The sequence below is a fragment of the Salmo salar genome, chromosome ssa01 (assembly GCF_905237065.1).
Source record: "Salmo salar chromosome ssa01, Ssal_v3.1, whole genome shotgun sequence".
NCBI classification, from domain to species: Eukaryota; Metazoa; Chordata; class Actinopteri; order Salmoniformes; family Salmonidae; genus Salmo; species Salmo salar.
In genome coordinates, this window is record NC_059442.1 from 159,246,180 (window position 1) to 159,262,322 (window position 16,143).

The 16,143-nt window shown below is 41.9% G+C and overlaps 1 protein-coding gene across 1 annotated transcript; it reads left to right on the top strand.

The window, feature by feature from the left end:
* Positions 1–689: 689 nt before the first annotated feature.
* si:dkey-220k22.3 (uncharacterized) lies at positions 690–4,212 on the top strand. Its single transcript, XM_014143142.2, has 4 exons — positions 690–1,226; positions 1,749–1,791; positions 2,217–2,270; positions 2,481–4,212. Exons 1-4 carry the CDS (start codon positions 1,125–1,127, stop codon positions 2,894–2,896), a joined length of 615 nt encoding a protein of 204 aa, XP_013998617.1. The 5' UTR covers positions 690–1,124; the 3' UTR covers positions 2,897–4,212.
* Positions 4,213–16,143: the final 11,931 nt, after the last annotated feature.

Here is a 16,143-nt window from a genome sequence, read left to right on the forward strand (position 1 = left end):
CCCCAATATCATATTTCCTGGCAAAGCCCACCCGTCTACTGTTCGTGTGGTTAGAGCCTCATTACCACTAAGTAACTTCCTGCATGTTATAAATTCATGTTTTAAAAAAAAAAAGAATCACAGGAACGGGCTTATTGACGTCACTACTGTTATAGAGTACTTAAGGAAAAAGCACGTGGAAAACCACGATGGGTTACTTAAGGGCTTAGTTGGTGGGTTACTTTTTATAGATTCCCTCCAGAGGGGAAAGTTGACATGGTTGTTGTGATCAATATGAGTCACTTCATTGTGACAATCTTCCAACCATAACATGTACCATACAAGTGTTTTCTTACGCCCACACCTATCAGGTCATGCATAGATTTAGACACTGATATGTCATGACCGTATTCTCTTGATGGGATGAGAGTTAACAACATTGGCAACTTCAACAAATATTAGTCTGCACAGAGTATACAAACATTAAAATCACTCTTTCCATGACAGACTGACCAGGTGAATCCAGGTGAAAGCTGTGATCCCTTATTGATGTCACTTGTTAAATCCCCTTCAATCAGTGTAGATGAAGGGGAGGAGACGGGTTAAAGAAGGATTTTTAAGCCTTAAAACATTTGAGACATGGATTGTGTATGTGTACCATTCAGGGGGTGAATGGGCAAGACAAAAGATTTAAGTGCCTTTTGAACGGGGGATGGTAGTAGGTACCAGGCGCACTGGTTTGTGTGAAGAACAGCAACACTGCTAGGTTTTTCACGCTGGACAGTTTCCTGTGTGTATCAACAATGGTCCACCACCCAAAGGACATCCAGCCAACTTAGCTGTGGGAAGCATTGGAGTCAACCAGGGGCATAGGCCTGGGTGGACACAGACCCTGCCAGGCCCACCCAATCAGATTGAGCAAGACCAAAAAAGAATATTTATTATTAAAAAAATTATAGTCAGCCCCCATGCTTTTGACATGATCACACTTGCAATACGCCCCCCTCATGCGTCAGTTCTCTCTCTTACTGGAATCCCCAACACAGAATAGGAAATCCTATAGCAGCTTAAAGTCAGAGACCTGATCACAACTGGTTCATTTCCAGTCACATCAACAGTTCTGCAAGAGCCTGGCTGGCAAGGGGATGGCACATGACACTTGTCTCACAGGCTTTCGACTTGCCGGGGTTGTCCTTGCAGCATTGATTGTCAATGCAGCGTGTTTGATCTGGATTTATTCTGCTAAGGTAAATACTCTTCTGAGTAATGCAGTACAGACCATATACTTCCAATATGGAACAGATATTTATTTCAATTCATTTTCAATTAGATGACAGTGGGTTATAAATCTTACAGTATCTACTCTATGTAGTTACTTCTCTAGTGCTGGATAATTTACTGTTTTTGCTCAGTCTGAAAATAAAATAGCTTTGTTACTGCATGTCTTAAGCCTGACTGGGCTTTGAGATGAGAACGATTTTAAACATCTCAAAGCCCAGAGTCAGACTCAAGACATAAAGCTGTATTTGAGCACAGATCTGTTAAAATGATTAGGGTTCTATACAGCCTATTCGCTAAAACACAGCAAAATCTAAATATTAGTTTGATTCAAACTTTACACTTAAAATAAATTATTGAAAACATTGAGAATTGTCTGTGCAATATATTCCATCAACATGTTTTCCTATTTCGGTTATAATTGTTATATTATTTGAGGTGTAACAGTACATGAGAGGATGGTAAATTGGTTCTCCTGTTTTTTATTTTAGCCGGTTGAATCACCGTCAGGAGCTAGTGGATGTCTAATTCATGGTAAGCTTCATTCTGTGGATGGAAATGAAAGTTAGACATATATACAGCTATTTAAAAAGACAACCATCATTTTGTTTGAAGGCACAGATATTTTCTTGTCAAAACGATGCTACAGCATTCCTCTCTGACATTTAATACTGAGCCTGGAGTTACAGGAAACTGCACCCCCACACTAAGGCAGGAAGTGTTTGTGTGTGCGTTCTTGCGTATATTTACATCATACTGTGGGGGTGTGACAATTGATGACTGTGTGAGATTTTGTGAATGCACCTGTTTGCCGTATTTAAGTTTGGGGAATGACCCATACCTTGGAAGCTTAATGAAGCCTCAATGGGATTAGAAGAACAATATCTTTTGAGTGAGCATGTTTGTGTCTTTTGTTGTTGTGAAAAATGAAAACAAAAACCATCTTCCATGTCCCACAGACTTGGGGAAATTTCTCAGAAGTCCCTCCTCCAATTCCAGTTTGTTCCTTAAAGGTGACCCAGTCATTACTTTGCATTGTTGATAGGCCTACTGTGTCAGTTTATAAGTAACTGAAAAAGGAAAATATAAACACAGATTTTCTTTACTTACCTTTTTCTACTTACCTTGGATGTTGTTGTTTGACCCAGACCGTTTGATTATTTTAGTGTTTTTTTTACTTCCGTTTGTTGACCTTGCTGTCTCTGTTGTATGGTTCCCAACAGCCTCTCGCCCCAGCAAACAGACCAAACAGATCTTTGGTGAGCTGGAGTGGGAGGAGGAGGGGAAGGAGATGGGCAGCATGTTCCTGACCAAGAACAGGACCCACATCCAGGTGACCGTGGCAGGCTTGTATGTGGTCTTTGTCCAAGCCACCTTCAAGCTGCCAGCAGGAAATGACACCAGGGACCTAAGGCTACAGCTGGATTTCACCTACCAGGAGCGCACCGACCAGTTTGCCAGTGCCTTCGACACGCGGCAGTTGCTGGAAGAGGAGCAAGACGCCCCTCTGAGTTTCTCTGTCCTTGTATGGATGGAGCCGGAGAATAGACTGTCTGTAATGGCAAGCCACAGGCAGCGGGTTGATTATGAGAGAAGACCAGTCTCTACCTTCATTACTATCATTAGATGCTCTGACTAGCCAAACTGGAGCCTGGGGAGAGGGCCAATGTCTAATACTTTTTGAGTTAGTGTCTGTATGCCACACGTATCCATTAAGGTGGTATGTACAGGTAACTGCCAAAATAAAGGAAACACCAACATAAAGTGTCTTATTTGGGGTGTTGGGCCAGAACAGTTTCAATGCACCTTGGCATATATTCTACACGTGTCTGGACCTATTGGAGAGATGCCATATGAAATTCCATTATTCATTTTTTTTGTTGATGGTGGTGGAAAACGCTATCTCACGCAACGCTCCAGAATCTCTCAAGTGTTAAATTGGGTTGAGATCTGGTACATGAGACGGCCATGGCATATGGTTTACATCGTTTTCATGGTCATCAAACCATTTAGCGACCACTTGTGCCCTGTGGATGGGGGAATTGTCATCCTATTGGGGCTTAGACATAGTAGCCAAAATAATGGCCAAATTAATGTCCTGCCCAGCATTTTTATACCCTAAACATGACCCTAAACATGATGTGATGTTAATTGCTTATTTAACTGGAACCACACCTGTGTGGAAGCACCTGCTTTCAATATGCTTTGTTTCCCCCATTTACTCAAGTGTTTCCATTTATTTTTGGCAATTACCTGTATGAAACCAGAGACCTAGGAAAGGTCTCGATTGTATACTCCTCAGGTCTCCTGCTCACAACTAATTGGATGAGAAAAAAGAGGTCCCTACCCTCTGACCTCCAATGGGTTTTGAGAAGGAGACGAGGAGAGAGAGGACGTGACGTGTATCTTTCCGTAAGAGATTAGAATCTTAAAACAACAAACCCTGTGATTTTATGAGCTGTCTGAACATCACTGCTGGCTTGTTTATATGCCTTTGTAGGAGACGGAGAAACTGTAGGTAGGCTCAGTGGTGACAGTCATGGACATGGTTACTGACAAGAGAAGGGGGCAAGCAGGATGGGGTAAAGGATGTCTACCAGCCAATTACCTAATTTCATCATCTTAATTTGGCTGACTAATTTGTCTTCACAATATCTGAATGTCTGGATTGAAGACAAGAGTTATACTGTTAAGGGTTCTAGCATGGTGCATCTCAATAGCAGGACTACAGTAAAAAACAAAAAAGGGGGGGATTTTATTTGGCCTAAAAAATCTGACCACGCCTTTTATATATTATATCAGGTAACGTTTTTATATACTCAACAAATTAATGTTGCAGAAAAATAAAGTGCCTGACCACACTACACAACTTCTGTTGACACCCGTCTTTTACCAATTTTTATAATGTTTTGCAGTAGTGATTGACATATAATAAATGTGAGAGAGACAGTGCTATGGTCTCTGGCTGGGCCACTCCTGCGTTGTCTTAGCTGTGCGCTCTGGATCAGGTTTTCATCAAGGATCTCACTGTGCTTTGCTTCGTTCATCTTTCCCTTGATCCTGACTAGTCTCCCAGTCCCTGCCACTGATAAACCTCCCCACAGCGTGATGCTGCCACCACGCTTCACCGTAGGGATGGTGCCAGGTTTCCTCCAGACATGACACTTGGCATTGAGGCCAAAGAGTTCAATCTTGGTTTCATCAAACCAGAGAATCTTGTTTCTCATGGTCTGAGAGTCCTTTAGTTGCCTTTTTTGCAAACTCCAAGCGGGTTGTCGTGCTTTTTACTGAGGAGTGGCTTCCGTCTGGCCACTCACTCTACCATAAAGACCTGATTGATGGAGTGTTGTAGAGATGGTTTTCCTTCTGGAAGATTCTCCATCGGGTTCTTGGTCACCTCCCTGACCAAGGCCTTTCTTCTCCGATTGCTCAGTTTGGCCGGGCGGCCAGCTCTAATAAGAGTCTTGGTGGTTCCAAACTTCTTTGTTCAGTGTGTATATACACTACCGTTCAAAAGTTTGGGGTCACTTAGAAATGACCTTGTTTTTGAAAGAAAAGCACAATTTGTGTCCATTAAAATAACATCAAATTGATCAGAAATACAATGTAGACATTGTTAATGTTGTAAATGACTATTGTAGCTGGAAACGGCTGACTTTTAATTTAATATCTACATGGGCGTACAGAGGCCCGTTATCAGCAACCATCGCTCCTCTGTTCCAATAGCACGTTGTGTTAGCTAATCCAAGTTTATAATTTTAAATGGCTAATTGATCATTAGAAAACCCTTTTGCAATTATGTTAGCACAGCTGAAAACGGTTGTGCTAATTAAAGAAGCAATAAAACTGGCCTTCTTTAGACTAGTTGAGTATCTGGAGCATCAGCATATTTGGGTTCCATTACAGACTCAAAATGAGTGGGCCCCCCACTCCTCTTTCTATTCTGGTTAGAGCCAGTTTGCGCTGTTCTGTGAAGGGAGTAGTACACAGCGTTGTACGAGATCTTCAGTTTCTCTGCAATTTCTCGCATGGAATAGCCTTCATTTCTCAGAACAAGAATAGTTGTTTCTGGACATTTTGAGCCTGTAATCGAACCCACAAATGCTGATGCTCCAGATACTCAACTAGTCTAAAGAAGGCCAGTTTTATGGCTCAAAGCACCCAGGTTATAATAGTGTATATGTAACAGAGTAAGAAAATATATTCTGTTTTATTTGTGAATTTTGCCAAAATGTGTTTAATCAGCATTGAATTCATGTTATTGAGTTCAGGTTTCAATATGTCTTAGTTTCAATTATGCCAATTGAAAGTTTTCATTTATGGTACTTGACTGACATCGTTTGGTTGGTTGATGGTATTGCATTCTAGCTGTTGTCTTATTTTGCACACCATTTTCAAATCAAATTTTATTAGTCACATGAATACAACAGGTGTAGACCTTACAGTGAAATGCTTACTTACGAACCCCTAACCAACAGTGCAGTTTCAAAAAATAAGGATAAGAATAAGAGATAAAAGTAACAAGTAATTAAAGAGCAGCAGTAAAAAATAACAATATATACAGAGTCAATGTGTGGGGGCACCGGTTAGTTGAGGTAATATGTACATGTAGGTAGAGTTAATTAAAGTGACTATGCATAGATGACATCAGAGAGTGGCAGTGGTGTGGAGAGAGGAGGGGTGGTCAATGCAAATAGTCTGGGTAGCCATTTGACTAGATGTACAGGAGTCTTATTGCTTAGGGGTACAAGCTATTTAGTAGCTTTTTGAACCTAGACTTGGCTCTCTGGTACCACTGCTGTGTGGTAGCAGAGAGAACGGTCTATGACTAGGGTGGCTGGAGTCTTTGACAATTTTTAGGGCCTTCCTCTGACACCGCCTGGTATAGAGGTCCTGGATGGCAGGAAGCTTGGCCCCAGTGATGTACTGGGCCGTTTGCACTATCCTCTGTAGTGCCTTGGGGTCAGAGGCCGAGCAATTGCCATACCAGGCAGTGATGCAACCAGTCAGGATGCTCTCGATGGTGCAGCTGTAGAACCTTTTGAGGATCTGAGGACCCATGCCGAATCTTTTCAGTCTCCTGAGGGGGAATAGGTTTTGTTGTGCCCGCTTCATAACTGTCATTGTGTGCTTGGACCATGTTAGTTTGTTGGTGATGTGAACACCAAGGAACTTGAAGCTCTCAACCTGCTCCACTGCAGCCCCATTGAGGAGAATGGGGGTGTGCTCGGTCCTCTTTTTCCTGTAGTCCACAATCATCTCCTTTGTATTTGATCACGTTGAGGGAGAGGTTGTTGTCCTGGCACCAAACGGCCAGGTCTCTGACCTCCTCCCTACAGGCTGTCTCGTTGTTGTCGGTGATCAAGTCTACCACTGTTGGTGTTTAGTCCCAGGGTCCTTAGCTTATTGATGAGCTTTGGGGGCACTATGGTGTTGAACGCTGAGCTGTAGTCAATGAATAGCATTCTCACGTAGGTGTTCCTTTTGTCCAGGTGGGAAAGGGCAGTGTGGAGTACAATAGAGACTGCATCATCTGTGGATCTGTTGCGGCGGTATGCAAATGGAGTGGGTCTAGGGTTTCTGGGATGATGGTGTTGAAGTGAGCCATGACCAGCCTTTCAAAGCACTTCATGGCTACAGACGTGAGTGATACGGGTCGGTAGTCATTTAGGCAGGTTACCTTCGTGTTCTTGGGCACAGGCACTATGGTGGTCTGCTTAAAACATGTTGGTATTACAGACTCGGATAGGGAGAGGTTGAAAATGTCAGTGAAGACACTTGCTAGTTGGTCAGCGCATGCTTGCAGTACACGTCCTGGTAATCCATCTGGACCTGCGGCCTTGTGAATGTTGACCTGTCTAAAGGTCTTACTCAGATCGGCTGCGGAGAGCGTGACCTCACAGTCTTCCGGTATAGATGGTGCTCTCATGCATGTTTCAGTGTTATTTGCCTTGAAGCAAGCACAGAAGTAGTTTAGCTCGTCTGGTAGCCTCATGTCACTGGGCAGCTCTCGGCTGTGCTTCCCTTTATAGTCTGTAATGGTTTGCAAGCCCTGCCACATCTTAGTCCAGTATTGACGCTTTGCCTGTTTGATTGTTCTGTCGGAGGGCACAGCGGGATTTCTTATTAGCTTCTGGGTTAGAGTCCCGCTCCTTGAAAGCGGCAGCTCTAGCCTTTAGTTCAGTGCGGATACTGCCTGTAATCCATGGCTTCTGGTTGGGGCATGTACGTACGGGCACTGAGGGGACGACGTCATCGATGCACTTATTGATGAAGGCATTGACAGATGTGGCGTACTCCTCAATACTATTGGAGGAATCCTGGAACATATTCCAGTCTGTGCTAGCAAAACAGTCCTGTAGCTTAGCATCTGCTTCATCTGACCACTTTTTTATTGATCTAGTCACTGGTGCTTCCCGCTTTAATTTTTGCTTGTAAGCAGGAATCAGGAGGATGGCATTATGGTCAGATTTGCCAAATGGAGGGCGAGGGAGAGCTTTGTATGCGTCTCTGTGTGTGGAGTATAGGTGGTCCAGAGTTATTTTCTCTCTGGTTGCACATTTAACATGCTGATAAAAATTTGGTTAAACTGATTTAAGTTTCCCTGCATTAAAGTCCCCGGCTACTAGGAGGTCTGCCTCTGGGTGAGCGTTTTCTTGTTTGCTTATGGCGGAATACAGCTCATTCAATGCTATCTTAGTGCCAGCCTCTGACTGTGGTGGTATGTAAACAGCTACAAGGAATATAGATGAAAACTCTCTCGGTAGGTAATGTGGTCTGCAGCTTATCATGAGAAACTCTACCTCAGGCGAGCAATAGCTCCTTAGATATCGTGCACCAGCAGTTGTTTACAAAAATACATAGTCCCCCGCCCCTTGTCTTACCAAATGTCGCTATTCTATCCTGCCGGTACATCGTATAACCAGCCAGCTGTATGTTGATATTGTCGTCGTTCAGCCACGACTCCGTGAAGCATAAGATGTCACAGTTTTTAATGTTCCATTGGTAGTTTAATCTTCCTAGTAACTGGTCCATTTTATTGTCCAAAGATTGCATGTTTGCTAGCAGAATTGAGGGGAGTGGGGGTTTATTCGATGGCCTCCGACTTCTCAGAAGGCAGCCCGCTCTCCGGCCTCTCTTTCTCCTCCTCCTCTTCACGCAGATTACTGGGGTCAGAGCCTGTTCCCGAGGGAGCCGTATATCCTCCGCCTCGGATTCGTCAGAGTCGTGAAAGAAGAAAAAGGATTATGCTAGTCCGTGGTGTGTAATCGCAGTCCTGATGTCTAGAAGTTATTTTCGGTCATAAGAGACGGTAGCAGCAACATTATGTACAAAAATGTTTTGAAAAAAAAGTTACAAACGTAGGTAAACGAACAAAAAAACAATCGGTTGGGGGCACGTTAAACGTCTGCCTTCTGCTCTGGTGCCATCTTTTCCTCTTACATTTTAATGCTGATGGAATTTATGGTTGTTGCTTCTCCACTCCTTTCCCAGTTAAAGGCACTTTCTTTTCATATAATTACGTCCAAACTGTCACAAAGCTGTTGTCTGAATAATGTACAATGTAATGACATGTAGTTTGTCATAATGTGAAGTGTATTTTGGTTGTTGTAACTGAGTTTATGCTAACTTGTTAACTATGCTAGCTCTCTTCCTGTTATGTACACTGTTAGCTAGTTTATTTTCAACATGTACGCACCGTCCAAACCTTAAAGGTTCAACGCAGTGACCCATCAATAGACCATGTGAATCATCCAGACTTCATCTATGGCATCCTAAAACAGGGCATTTTTACTAGTATTAAATGTCAGGAATTGTGAAAAACTGAATTTAAATGTATTTGGCTAAGGTGTATGTTCCTAAGGTGTATGTTCCAACTTTAACTATATATGGAGCTTTCCCACAGCACAATCACTACCATTTTGAACATGGAGGAACATCACTACCCTGAACAGCAGCTACATGCTGGTGGAAGAGAAATAAGATGTGTAAGAATGCTTGGTGGTGGTGGTGTTAGGGGAAGACATAATAGAGGAAGAGGTAGAAGGCAAAGAATAAGAGTCCCTGATCAAATCAGAGCCACAATTGTGGACCATGTCATAAACCATGGTCTTACTATGGAAGAGGCTGGTCAGAGAGTACAGCCTAATGTAAACAGGTCCACAGTGTCATAAACCATGGTCTTACAATGGAAGAGGCTGGTCAGAGAGTACAGCCTAATGTAAACAGGTCCACAGTGTCATAAACCATGGTCTGACAATGGAAGAGGCTGGTCGGAGAGTACAGCCTAATGTAAACAGGTCCACAGTGTCATAAACCATGGTCTGACAATGGAAGAGGCTGGTCAGAGAGTACAGCCTAATGTAAACAGGTCCACAGTGTCATAAACCATGGTCTGACAATGGAAGAGGCTGGTCGGAGAGTACAGCCTAATGTAAACAGGTCCACAGTGTCATCAATTATGCAAACATTCCGGAGGGAAAACCGATAAATATGCACTTGTTCTTTACTTTTGTTACAGCATTTCATTCACAACAATACAGCAACTATTGTAAAGGTAAATGCAAGTCTGAAAATCACAATGTACCGTAAGATATGTATGAGGAATATACAGTAATACAGCACAATTTGAATACAATATACTATCTGTAAAATGATCTATTTGTGAATTCTACATGTCATATATAGGACTGCACAACGACCTCATGCTTGTGGCAGAGCAGCAGTATTCAGCCATCAGCAAGAACAAGAACTTTGTAACATGGTCATAGCCAACAATTCCATCAGGCTAAGAGAGATTCAAAGAGCAATCATAAATGACAACAATATCTTCGCAAATATCAATTCGGTCAGCATTTACACTATAGACAGAGTTTTGAAAAAAAAAACTAATGACTATGAAACAACTCTACAAGGTGCCATTTGAGAGGAAAAGTGACAGATTGAAGGAGCTGTGGTACCAGTACGTCCAGGTAAACCATTGGTGTGCACATGGTATGTTGTTGTACAGGGAGATTTACTGTACTTCAATGATGCCTGTATATACTTCTTGAAGTTGTAGATACCTATAAGAACAGATCATTTCTACTTTACTAAACTGTCTGATTCTAGAATAGGCTATGTAAAACTAACTTTGTATTTTGTTTCTGTGTTACTATATAGAGAATAATGGAGCTGGAAGGACATGAAATGACCCACTTTCTTGTTTTTGTGGACGAGGATAGGTTCAATCTGGCCAAAGGCAGGAGACATGGCCGCAATCTCATTGGACACCGAGCCACAATTGGCACACCAGGCCAACGTGGGGCAATATTACAATGTGTGCTGCCATTTCTGATAATGGTGTGAGTACACATATTCCACACATTGGGCCCTATAACACCCAACTTCTCCTGGCCTTCCTAAATGCACTTTACAGAGACCTAATACCAGAACATGAAAGAGGTTTAGTTAGACCAGATTTGCCAAATGATGTAATTGTGTGGGACAATGTCAGCTTCCACCGAAATAACATTGTTAGGGAATGGTTTGTTGTGCATGAAAGGATAACAATGGAGTTCCTTCCACCATCCTCCCCATTCCTGAAACTGATAGAAGAGGTTTGTTCAGCATGGACGTGGAAAATATATGACTATCGGGCACAAGATCAGATGTCTCTGTTAGATGCCATGAATGCTGCTTGTGAGGACATCACAGGCGATCATTGCAGGGGATGGTTGCGCCATGCAAGGAGATTTTTCCCCCAGCGCATCGCAAGAGAAAACAGATGTGATGTTGATGAAAATCTCTGGCCAGACCAACAAGAGGGACAGGATGTCCACCAAGAGATGAACGTACTTTGGTGCGAAAAGTGCAACTCAATCCCAGAACAACAGCAAAGGACCTTGTGAAGCTGCTGGAGGAAACAGGTACAAAAGTATCTATATCCACAGTAAAACAAGTCCTATAGTGACATAACCTGAAAGGCCGCTCAGCAAGGAAGAAGCCACTGCTCTAAAACCGCCATAAAAAAGCCAGACTACGGTTTGCAACTGCACATGGGGACAAAGATCGTACTTTTTGGAGAAATGTCCTCTGGTCTGATGAAACAAAAATAGAACTGTTTGGCCATAATGACCATCATTATGTTTGGAGGAAAAAGGGGGAGGCTTGCAAGCCGAAGAACACCATCCCAACCGTGAAGCACGGGGGTGGCAGCATCATGTTGTGGGGGTGCTTTGCTGCAGGAGGGACTGGTGCACTTCACAAAATAGATGGCATCATGAGGAAGGACAATTATGTGGATATATTGAAGCAACATCTCAAGACATCAGTCAGGAAGTTAAAGCTTGGTCGCAAATGGGTCTTCCAAATGGACAATGACCCCAAGCATACTTCCAAAGTTGTGGCAAAATGGCTTAAGGACAACAAAGTCAAGGTATTGGAATGGCCATCACAAAGCCCTGACCTCAATCTTATAGAACATTAGTGGGCAGAACTGAAAAAGTGTGTGTGAGCAAGGAGGCCTACATACCTGACTCAGTTACACCAGCTCTGTCAGGAGGAATGGGCCAAAATTCACCCAATTTCTTGTGGGAAGCTTGTGGAAGGCTACCCGAAACGTTTGACCCAAGTTAAACAATTTAAAGGCAATGCTACCAAATACTAATTGAGTGTATGTAAACTTCTGACCCACTGGGAATGTGATGAAAGAAATTAAAGCTGAAATAAATCATTCTCTCTACTATTATTCTGACATTTCACATTCTTAAAATAAAGTGGTGATCCTAACTGACCTAAAACAGGGATTTTTTACTAGGATTAAATGTCAGGAATTGTGAAAACTGAGCTTAAATGTATTTGGCTAAGGTGTATGTAAACTTCAAACTTCAACTGTATTCGTCACGTCCTGACCAGTATAAGGGTTATTTGTTATTGTAGTTTGGTCAGGACGTGGTAGAGGGTATTTTGTTTATGTGGTTCGGGGTGGTGTTTTATGTAGTAGGGTGTTTGATTTATTATTTCTGGGTTATGTTCTAGGTTTGTATTTTCTATGTGGTCTCTAGTCTTGTATTTCTATGTCTAGTTTATTGGGGTTGGACTCTCAATTGGAGGCAGGTGTTTTCTATTTGCCTCTGATTGAGAGTCCTATATATGGGTATGTGTTTGGTTAAGTATTTGTGGGAGATTGTTTCTTGTTTTGCCTGTGTGAGCTTGACAAGACTGTTTTGTTGTTCGTGCGTTCTTCTTTTTGTTATTTTGGTGTTCGCTTTATTTTAAAATAAATACAAGATGAGCATCCACATTCCTGCTGCGTTTTGGTCCTACATTCCCGACGACAACCATTACAGTATTACCTCGACACCGGTAACCCGGCACATTGACTCTGTACCGGTACCCCCTGTATATAGCCCCGCTATTGTTATTTACTGCTGCTCTTTAATCATTTGTTATTCTTATCTCTTACTTTTTTGTTGTATTTTCTTAAAACTGCATTGTTGGTTAAAGGGCTTGTAAGGAAGCCTTTCACTGTAAGGTTGTATTCGTCGCATGTGATAACATTTGATTGGATTTGATTTTAAAAAAGGATAGGTTTTCCTTTCTTTTCCCATCCATCACACGGGTCAAAGGCCGTGCATCTACCACTAATGGAATGTTCCGACAGAGTGTAATGTCCAACGTGATGCCAGAGATAATTCCTTTTAGCGGTGCCCTGCTTCTGAAAACCAAGGCTCTCCACTTCATATGAAATGTGAATTTCTACATTACAACAATGTATCAAATGTAAAACCAAAAAGTATGTTAATATTTGGGTTAGTTTCTCAGACACAGATTAAGTCTTGGACTAAAAAGCAGATGTTGTGGAGATGCTCTATTAAAATTGCTTCTTTATCCAGTAACTCATCTTCCAGGGTTAACGGGGACATTTTTAGAACCACCATCCATCCATTTGTGAATGCATGCACACAACTAAAGAGAAAAGTAGCCCATCTACAGTGCCTTCAGAAATTCTCACACCCCTTGACTTTTTCCACATTTTGTTGTGTTACAGCCTGAATTTAAAATGGATTAAATTGAGATGTGTCACTGGCCTACACACAATACCCCACAATATCAAATTGGAATTATGTTTTTCTACATTTTTACTAATTAAACATTTAATGAAATAAGTATTCAACCCCTTTGTAATGGCAAGCCTAAATAAGTTCAGGATTAAAAATGTGGTTAACAAGTTACATAAGTTGCATGGACTCACTGCAATAATAGTGTAACATGATTTTTGAATGACTACCTCAGTTCTGTACCCCACACCTACAATTATCTGTAAGGTCCCTCAGTCGAGCAGTGCATTTCAAACCACAAAGACCAGGGAGGTTTTCCAATGCCTCGCAAAGAGCACCTATTGGTAGATGGGTAAAAATAGAAAAAGAAGACATTGAATATCCTTTTGAGAATGTTGAAGTTATTACACTTTGGATGGTGTATCAATACACCCAGTCACTACAAAGATACAGGGCTCCTTCCTAACTCAGTTGCCAGAGAAGGAAACCGCTTAGAGATTTCACCACGTCATGTAGACTAGACCGTGCACCATCACGCGTATGTTGATTTTGTCTATCCACACCAGACGCGATCATGACACACAGGGCCAAAACGAACTCTGAACCAACTATATTAATTTGGGGACAGGTCGAAACACATTAAATATTCATGGACATTTATCTTGTTAGCTTGCTGTTGCTAGCTAATTTGTCCAGGAATATAAACATTGGATTGTAATTTTACCTGAAATGCTCAAGGTCCTCTACTCCAACAATTAATCCACAGTTAAAAGGGCAAACCTAGTTAGTTTCTAGTAATCTTTCCTCCTTCAGTCTTCTTCTTCAGACTTTATATGGCGGCTGTCAACCAACTTTAAGGTGCATTACCACCACCAATAGGACTGGAATGTAGACCTCAGTTCAGCTTTCAATCACCCATATGGGTATATGCTCCTAAAAACCAATGAGGAGATGGGAGAGGCGGGACTTGCAGAACTAATAGAACTAAGTTATATTTTAGTGCCTGGCTACGCATACGCTCATTGACACGCATGAGCAGTTTCGATTAAATGATTGAATAGTATGTGTACATTTATTTTGCGAAGCGAGCGGTGTGGTCAGCATGTGAGGCCAATGGTGACGTTAAAACAGTTAGAGTTTAATGGCTGTGATAGGAGAAAACTGAGGATGGATCAACAACATTACAGTTACTCCACAATACTAACCTAAATGACAGAGTGAAAAGGAAGCATGTTGTCACGTTTGTTGTATGAAGGAGCGGACCAAGGCGCATTAAAATCCTGTAGCGCACGCAAGGTCCCCCTGCTCAAGCCAGCGCATGTCCAGGCCCGTCTGAAGTTTGTCAATGACCATCTGGATGATCCAGAGGAGGAATGAGAGAAGGTCATGTGGTCTGATGAGACAAAAATAGAGCTTTTTGGTCTAAACGCCACTCGCCGTGTTTGGAGGAAGAAGAAGGATGAGTACAACCCCAAGAACACCATCTCAACCGTGAAGCATGGAGGTAGAAACATCATTCTTTGGGGATGCTTTTCTGCAAAGGGGACAGGACGACTGCACCGTATTGAGGGGAGGATGGATGGGGCCATGTATTGCGAGATCTTGGCCAACAACCTCCTTCCCTCAGTAAGAGCATTAAAGATGGGTCGTGGCTGGGTCTTCCAGCATGACAACGACCCGAAACACACAGCCAGGGCAACTAAGGAGTGGCTCCGTAAGAAGCATCTCAAGGTCCTGGAGTGGCCTAGCCAGTCTCCAGACCTGAATCCAATAGAAAATCTTTGGAGGGAGCTGAAAGTCCGTATTGCCCAGCGACAGCCCCGAAACCTGAAGGATCTGGAGAAGGTCTGTATGGAGGAGTGGGCCAAAATCCCTGCTGCAGTGTGTGCAAACCTGGTCAAGAACTACAGGAAACGTATGATCTCTGTAATTGCAAACAAAGGTTTCTGTACCAAATATTAAGTTCTGCTTTTCTGATGTATCAAATACTTATGTCATTCAATAAAATGCAAATTAATTACTTAAAAATCCTACAATGTGATTTTCTGGATTTTTGTTTTAGATTCCGTCTCTCACTGTTGAAGTGTACCTATGATAAAAATTACAGACCTCTACATACTTTGTAAGTAGGAAAACCTGCAAAATCGGCAGTGTATCAAATACTTGTTCTCCCCACTGTATATATAGCATTCTGTTGGTGGAAAGAATTGTATATAATAATTGAAAAACTAAGTGTTGAATCAAGTGTTGTTTTTTGTACCAGTTCATAAACCATGTGCCATGGAATCGGCACATCGAAAATCTCTTCCCATTTATTTTGCAACCTGTATGGCGCAGCTGTCAACATTTTTGTCCTCAAATAATACTGGTATATTTTTCTGTTTATGCCAATTCCTTTCAGCCAATTTGTATCTTAAATATATGGCAGGCAAAAAAGTTCCCTACCTTCTCCCTTTTCCACTTGCCTCCTCCATTTTTGTGGTAATGCTGCAATCAGTTTGTTGTCAATTTGGATTGAGCAGATATTCCCATATATTCGCGATAGCTGCATATGTGACATAACTCCTTAGTTTCTATGCACAATATAATTAATAAATATAATACTTTTTTTATCCATAAAGAATGTTTTTTTTATTAATCAGTATATTTGAGTTTAACCATAACATTCATTGTAATATTTGTTTTACCTTTTCTGGAGGATAAAACTGAAATGGTAAACAGCTTTGTATGGCTTGTTTAATAAAGGGCGATATTTATAAACAACATTTCATTTTCAATTAGTCGGAAATGAGAAGTTGTAATCTGTATAAAGGCAAAAAGGCAATTTTTGAACAAAGGATGAGCC